Source organism: Phragmites australis, chromosome 9 (genome assembly GCF_958298935.1).
Source record: "Phragmites australis chromosome 9, lpPhrAust1.1, whole genome shotgun sequence".
NCBI classification, from domain to species: domain Eukaryota; kingdom Viridiplantae; phylum Streptophyta; class Magnoliopsida; order Poales; family Poaceae; genus Phragmites; species Phragmites australis.
Window position 1 is genome coordinate 6,851,109 of NC_084929.1, and position 8,231 is coordinate 6,859,339.

At 44.6% G+C, this 8,231-nt stretch overlaps 2 protein-coding genes across 2 annotated transcripts; one reads left to right on the forward strand and one right to left on the reverse strand.

The window, feature by feature from the left end:
• The first annotated feature begins 2,954 nt into the window (after positions 1-2,954).
• On the forward strand, positions 2,955-4,774 carry LOC133927966 (glyoxylase I 4-like). Its single transcript, XM_062374279.1, has 4 exons — positions 2,955-2,999; positions 3,396-3,603; positions 4,258-4,347; positions 4,433-4,774. The coding sequence occupies exons 1-4, from the start codon at positions 2,955-2,957 to the stop codon at positions 4,696-4,698; spliced, it is 609 nt and encodes a 202-aa protein (XP_062230263.1). The 3' UTR covers positions 4,699-4,774.
• A 151-nt stretch (positions 4,775-4,925) lies between these two features.
• Positions 4,926-7,961, reverse strand: LOC133928565 (protein ALP1-like). Its single transcript, XM_062374963.1, has one exon. The coding sequence runs from the start codon at positions 7,855-7,857 to the stop codon at positions 6,385-6,387; it is 1,473 nt and encodes a 490-aa protein (XP_062230947.1). The 5' UTR covers positions 7,858-7,961; the 3' UTR covers positions 4,926-6,384.
• Positions 7,962-8,231: the final 270 nt, after the last annotated feature.

Below are 8,231 nucleotides of genomic sequence, written 5' to 3' on the forward strand. Positions count from 1 at the left end.
GGCCTAGTAAGGTTAACGAGTCGTGTCGTATTAGTCTGTGTGCCGCGTCCTCGGCCCACAATATAGCCCGTCAGCTTCTGTATCATACCGTGTCGAGTCAGCCCATACACGGTTGCAGTATGCTGAGCACGGCGCACGGCTGGCCTAGTAGCACTTAAAAATAAAAAAAATCAAAAAATAGTTATAAAATTTAAAAAATAAAAAATATCAAAATAGATAAAAATAAGTTTTATTGATTGGTTACCTCGTTAAAAACCTTTCTGCTATAAGAAAAAAAAGAGTACAATATATGCTCCGAAAATTACATGATTTCATTAAAAACTCTATTTTTCTTCCAACATATAGTATGCTTTCTTAAGTGCTCCGTTCCACTTATAGACCTAGCATATAATTCATTGATGCATATATCACACTTAGCAAATGTTACATGTTTCTTGTTTATTTACCTAAGGATCTTTTCAAAATATTGTCATATTGGTAACCATGCATGCGAGTTCTCGCATCTTAATCAAGAATGGAAATATAAAATTGATTTGTTGAAGTAGGCAAGTGGCTATTGGCTAGCAAGTAGAAAAAGAGAAGATGGGTGGTCGATAGGATCGTCGGGAGTTGAGGATGGTGGCTATTTATAGGCTAAGATGAAAGGTGTGTGGCGGATCGCTTTTAAAAAAAAGAAAAAAATAAAAATAAAAAATAATAAGGATACAAAATTAATTCTAAAAAATGAGCTTTATTGGCAAGCTTCCCCATTAAAAACATTTCTAGAAAATGAAAAAAGAGTACAATCTAGCTAAAAAATTACAAATTACACGTTCTCATCAACATCTAGATACAATTTTTTGAATGAATCTTCAAGCTCAATGTTATCTATATGTTGTATTCGCACTTCAGCTTGTTCTCGGTCTTTTACTATGATGAATATTTTCACCATCTCACTTGTGAGACTTGTTTTTCTCTCTTCGACTATCCATCCATTAAGACTGAAGACAGCAACTGAAGAAAATATAGATACGAGGATTGTTAACAAATTTTGTGCTAACAGTGAAAGCACTGGATAATTCATCTTGTGCTCAGGGCACCATTACAGTACGTTAAAATTTTCTTGTCCATAGCTGATAATATCGCTGCTGATGAAGGTTGTTAGCTCCCCTCTTGATGCTGGAATCCCAGCGCTCGTAGACGATTGTTGTGAAGTGTCTGAATTTCTTGGTGAAGAACCTCCACCAAATATTTTTTTCTCACGTTGTTATCTTCTTACTTATTGTGGATGCTAGTGGAGTTCATTGCAGACAAATTTTGGCATACTTTGTTTCATATTTACTATAAACATCGAATAAGTTAGAACGAATATTAGTATAATAAGTAGATTAATCGTAGCCAAGAGCATCACCTATAACTTAGAATGAAAAAATGAATTTCTTTCTAACATTTTAAAATTTTAGATTTCATTAGGAACTACACAATCTCTTAGAAGATTGTCATTTTCATAGTTATTTGAATAAGTAGTAATTTCAACAATATTATACACTACTAAACAAGATATTAGATAATAAACTTCTTATGAACTCACAGTTGAATCATAAAAAAATCCAAGAAACTCGAGTATCCTTTCGGCAACATACTAATGCACTTCTGTGAGTAAAATTTGACTCAAATGTGCTCTTATTTGGTATAATATTTTTTAGCATCAAGAAAGTAGAGTTCCATCTTACCGGCATATCTATGGCAAACTTACATGGACGTACACCATTGCAACACAGTACCGCTTATATGTTGCAATTTGTTGGTTAGAGGAGTTAACAAAATTTATTGCAGTATAAAAATCATCTAGGTATTGCATCAACCTCTTTAAACTGAATCTTACTATATGATTGATAATATGACAAGCACAATGTTGATGTAACAAAAAGATTGAGCATATGTACTAAACAACAGAGTAAGAATATTTATTGCTCTAAAATTTGCACTGGTATTATCTAAAGTAATAGAAAATATTTTATTTGTGGGTTCAAAGTCTTCAAGTACTTGAGATATTTTTTCAGCATTAGTTTCCCAATCGTTATTAACAAAATAAGTAACCACACTAAAATAATCCTCTCTAGCCCTACCTGCTCATATGTCCGAGGTCAAAGCAACTGAAAATGTACTTGTTTTCAATATTTCTTTAAGCTTGCTATGATACGTATTGTAGTATTTTATCATATCTTTAGTAGTTGTCTGTCTAGAAATATGCATGAACCTAGGATTATGAGCGTGCTTAATGTAATCTTCAAATGCAATAGACTCACCAATGTTGAGTGGTAGATTTGCTATTGTAATGAAGTGGCGTAGCTCTTTTTAGTATTGAAGGAGTCATACTCTCAATGACGAACAACACTGTCGGGTTGTACTGCAGCACCGTCTGCTTTATGGCCACTTCACTATTTCACTTGCAAGTTATGACGTGCCTCTTCAAGTGTCTCGTATCATATGAGGACTTTGAAGATAATTCATGTTTACAAATATAACACCTAGCATATCTGACACTTACCCTATCTTTCTCTCTGTGGATCTTTTTGAAATCTTGTCAAACTTTGGAAGTAGCGACTCTTGATCTTTTAGAGACGATGCTTCCTGACATGTATATACTTGTAGAGCCTGACGATAGAGATGCTACTGCATGTGAACCAGCTTAAGGTTCACCGTCAAATCCTTCTTCACATCACTGCTATTAAAGGGGTCATAGTCCCCTAATAGTACTTCAAGAAAAAAATATGATCTATGAATGTATCATCGTGATCATGATCACCGATGTTCATATCAATGTCGAATAGCATAAAAAATCAAATATTCAGAGTTAAAAATAATTAAATAATAAAATAAAGAATGAAAAAAAAAATTCAATTTATGGGATTGTGCCGAGCTTACCCCACACGTCAACGACTAGGTGTCAGACCAGGCGTGCCGGGCAGGCCATGTCGAGCCGGACCAGTCGTGCCTCGGCGTGCCTTGCCGAGCCGGTCATCGGACCGTTAGCATGCCAGGCCAGGCCGTGCTAGACATAGACCGTGCCTACAATAATAAGCCTGAGACCGACCCAATAAATATGCCCTAGTTGGCCAACTTTAAATATAATCCTAGCCACTTCAATCCCTTTTGAATCTGAATTGGAAAATAGTTGCTGGAATCAATTTCAATTTACGGGATGGATCCACCTATCGAAATCTGTAGCCGTCGGAACACAATCCATTGGCATGAATCGCGTGCAGTGGCTTGTCCTGAGTTTTCAGCCGCTGCCGACCTCACGAAATTTCGAGGCGCACAATGACCGAAAGAAAAAAAAATGACCGAAAGAAAAAAACAAATGACCGAAAGAAAGAGAAAATGTAAAAAGGCCCGAGCCGAACAAAAAATAGAGGCCCATCAAGCCCACGCTCACAGCGGAAACGGAGCATTTCCTTCCTGGAACAGCGCAGCAGCAATCCAGCTCCGGGAAGGCCTTCGCGGGGGGCAGGGCGCAGGCTTCCCCCTCCCCCGCCTCCGCGTACCGCCATTCGCGGACCAGCCTGTCGGTTGCCACCGGTGGGGAGCAGCAGCTCATCACGGCGCAGGAGCCGGCCCAGAGTGAGTTCTTGGTTCTTGCTTGCAGTGGGTAAATATTCGATTTGATTAATTACGAAAAAGGGTGGCCTCTTTGCCTGTATGAATAGTATTTTTTACTAGTTGATTAATAGAGTGTTTTGGAGTTGGTTAGTGGTTGGATTGCTGAATCTGGGGCTGCTGCTATTTTGGTCCAAGTAGAATCTATCTGCAGCTTCTCTGGGAGAGTAATAAGTCAAGACCTGAGATCAGTTTGGGAAATTTGTGGTCCGTGGCTGGATAAAATGTTTTGCTGCTCGAAATTGGTCTTTGCTCTGTCTAATAAACTTGTTACAGCATATAGTAGTGTAGGGAACTCAATACTAGCACTATGCTCTATTTAGTACCGAACCAAAGTTGTAGATTTATTTCTAGTGGCTGCTCATGTTTGCCTATAGAGAGGGAAAACATTTAGTAGTGTACCATTTAATTGTTCAGGCCTTGATCTTTATAGACCAGATTTGTTTCTTACTTGCATGTTATAGCACTATATGTTAGTACCTCGATGCTGAAGATGTAAGTGCTAGGCAGGCCATGGCCTCTCTGTACAAGGCAAACTATTAGTAGCTTAATTTGCATATTCTCATGTTATATTCAGTCTGAACTCTGAACAAAATCACTGTCTGATATTTGGTGCAGAACCTGATTATGAGGTGGTTAGCATTCACCATGTTGGAATTCTCTGTGAAAATCTTGAAAGATCAATGTCGTTCTACAAGGACCTCCATGGTGAGTATTGAGTTAGCTGTCAGTTGTATATGCTCTATATCTGCACTTGCTGCTTCTAAAGTAAACTAATGCATTAAGCAATCAGGTCTTATGGTGAATCCAGCCAGGCCAACTGACAAGCTGCCGTACAGAGGCGCTTGGCTCTGGGTTGGTTCTGAGATGATCCACTTGATGGAGCTGCCACATCCTGATACATTGACAGGACGCCCTGAGCATGGTGGACGCGATCATCATACCTGTATAGCAATTAAAGATGTATTGAAGCTGAAAGAAAAATTTGAAAAAGCTAGTATATTTATGAATCCTTATTTTCCTTGTCTGCTAGTTATACAATACACTGGCTGCGATTGATAACCATCCTTTTTTTGTCTAATTGTCCCTCATTGCTAAATATGATTATGTGATATGATCTTTGTTGCGTTGATTATATCTGATTGCACTGCTCTAAAATATAACTGCTTCTACTGTAATGAAATTAAATCATAAAGATTAAGCTATGATTGTGCCAAAATTTGTAGCCTATTGATGCTTTTTGCTACTGGCATGCTAAATAAAACACATGTTTGGGAAAATGTATAAATGTCTTAAAAATTACCCATGAGTTTAGTTAACCATTTTGTAACAACATTATTGGTTGTCCAAAGGTAGCTCTAATTTTATAGTTGACTCAACAATGATGTTGATCCTATAATCTATCAAAAGTCTGCTCAGCAGATTTCTTAAGATCTCGGTAAGTTACATCCACATGACTTTAGCATTCATGTACCCATTTTACAACTGAGCCTCTTGTTTCAGTTTTTATATGAGAACTTCTAGCAGGCATTACCTCTTTGCCGATTATGCATGGATCATGGTATGGTCTACTGTATTGTGGTTTGTACTGTTCATTAAGTTAGGTTATCAATAGAGGTTGTCTGTTACTACTCAACTGGTGTCCAGGAATCAGCTATACACTTAGCAAATCTGGGTGGCCAGCGATCATTGCAAGAGACCCAGATGGGAATGCGTTGGAGTTCACCCAAGTGTAGCAACTGAAAGATGCCTTTTCAGCTAGAACATCTCGTAGCCTTACGCTTACGAGAGTACACTTTACCTAGAGGTCCTAGACCTTGTTGCTGGTCTTGCTTGTAGCTATCTAGACCTGGCAGGAGAACACTACTTGTACATATGACATATCAATCAAGTATTTGAGGTGGAAGGTTTCATAGTTAAGTTGTATCTCCAGCTGCAAGCATTGGAAACTTCACCTATTCGGTTTGTATTGTCTGTGGATATAGATATTCAGACCCGAATCATGCAACTGTTTACCAAATTATAAGTCTACGATTTTGGACATCTGGTGTTCCATATCTATTGTCACCTTGTATCAGTGCCTTCCATATTTGCTTGTTGCATCTGTAAACTTCTCGCCAAGCATATTTCAGCAGAGGAAAAGAGAACTCTGAGAACAAAAAATGTTTGTGAGGAAAGCACAATCCAGTGTGACAGTTCCAACGATGATTCTGCGATTATTTCATGTATTATGAGTTTAACTGGGACCAAGATGATGATGTTAAGCTCTTTTGGAGAGAGCAGATTATCTTCTCAAAATAAGGTTGGCTATCTTCTTAACACAAACGACGTGGTTTGCTCTGACTTTGGCTAATTCAGGGGTCTACATGGAAAAATCAAACCAAATATGAGATTGAGAACCAAATACTGAGGAAATTTCTGGTTCTTGAACTGTTTGATGTAACAATGGAAATATGAAACAACTATACATGATTTATTCAGTTTACAGTTTCACAGAAGATGAGATTGAGATTCTGATTTCATGTATCTTAACCTACAGAGTAAAGAAACACCACCCACAAAGATTAGACGGATGATGGATCTCAGAGCAAACCTGAAGTGTTATGTTTCTTGTAAAATGCTGGTCAAATTCTTAGGAAATTTCTACCGAATGCTGGCTAATTCCTTTCAGATTCTGTGCCTTCTAATCTAGTCCTCCTTGACATGACCTAGAACACATTGTTCTTTTTCATTGTGTCATGCGTGCTACGCCCTATCGTCGGCATGGCTGCCATGAAGGAGGTCGTGCGCGATCCTATCCCGTGCCTGCGCCGACGCCGCGGAGGGCACAGCGTTGTGAGCCACAACGTCGTGGTCGAGCTCGTAGTTCATGAGATCGGGATCGAGCCCCTCGCCGGCGCGCTCGCAGACGTTGTGCAGGACGCAGCAGGCGCCGATCATGCTGAGGAGGTCCTGCATCTTCACCTCGGTGCGGCGCTGCAGACAGCGCCACCGCGCCTTGAGCCGCCAGATCGCGCCCCGCGCCTCGCTGTGCGCGGCGGCGACCCGCTTATTGAACTCGTGCTGCGCCCAGGTCAGGTTCCGGTGCGCGTACGGCACGAGCATCCAGTCCATGAGCGGGTAGCTCGTGCCACCGACCAGCCGTTGCTGCTGCTCACCGACCCCGACCAGCCCGACCTCGCCGCGGCGCGCGCACAATGCCGACCTGCCAAGCACCGCGGCGTCGGACAGCGAGCCCGGGAGGCCTATGAAGACGTCCGTGAACGCGCCATCGGCGTCCGAGACGACCTGCACGGCCACGGAGTAGGACGCCTTCTGGTTCCGCTCCGTGAGGCGGCGGTTGTAGTACGCGGCGACGTTGGCGTTGGGCGCGACGATCGGGACGTGCGTGGTGCAGACGGCGCCGACGATGCCGGGGATCCTGGACGCAGCCTCAAACCTGGAGGCGACGTCTGCAGCGGCGGGGGCGTCCGGCCAGCGGATGGCCCTGGGCATAAGCACGGTGGTGAGCGCGGCGCAGACCTGGAGGATGATGCTGTGGCAGGTGGAGACGCCAAGGCCGAAGCGGCGGGAGACCTCGCGCAGGGGATCGCCCGTGGCGAGGCGCGAGAGGCAGACGGCCACGCGCTGGCGCGCGGGGACGGCGGCGCGCAGCGCGGTGTCCTCCCTGGCGACGGCGGGCCTCAGCTCGTCGCAGAGCGCGTCGAACGTGGCGCGCGACATGCGGAACGCCCGCCGGAACTCGGCCTCCGGGCACGACGCGCCGCTCAGGCGGTCCCACCACTCGGTGCTCCTCTCCCGCACCCACACCCGCCGGCCCGGCCTGGTCGTAGCTGCCGCCGGCCCGCTGCTGTCGCCGCCGCTTCCGCACGGCGAACTTGCCATCTTCAGCCGCCTCCTCCTCTTGGCCGGTCGCGAGGTGCTAGCCTCGTTCTCGTACAGGAAGCCGTGCCTCCCGCTGGCGCTGGGACTCAGCGCCGGCGCCGGGTCAACAAAAATCGGCGGCGGGAATGGCATCACGTCATGTTGGTCTTGTTCGTGGACGAAGAAGGTCGGTAGAGTAGTAGCGTCGGCGGCAAAAGACCCGGCAGGCTGTGGGTGGGCACCGACGTCATCGTACATGGCGTGGAGGGCGAGGTAGAACAGGTCGCTGTCGTCGTCGGCGGGGGCGGCGAAGATTGGCTGGAAAGACGGGGAAGGCGTGAGGAAGGTGCCCATGAATGATGCAGTTATCCGGCAGCGGCAGCTGGTGTTTGGGTTTCTGTGAGCTGCTGGCCGGGTTGTTCTTGGGGGAGGACTGAGGTGGGGCAGAAGACTGGGGTGGTGAGGCTTTTATATAGGTATCGGGCGACTGGCCGGAGACGCGGTATGGTCCGGGAGGAAGGTGTGGTGGGCTGGGCTGCTTGCTATGCGTGCCGCGGCGCTTACGCGGGTGTGGAGAGCGGCGGAAAAGCGTGGAAGCTTTCCTCCTGTCCCGTCCACCTACGCGTCTTCTGCTGACGAACCGGCATGAGGTCGGCGGTGACGTCACTCGTTACTTTGGTTGTTTCAGTCGTGGGTCGTAGGTTCTTTACCAGGAGATGTAACTCTAC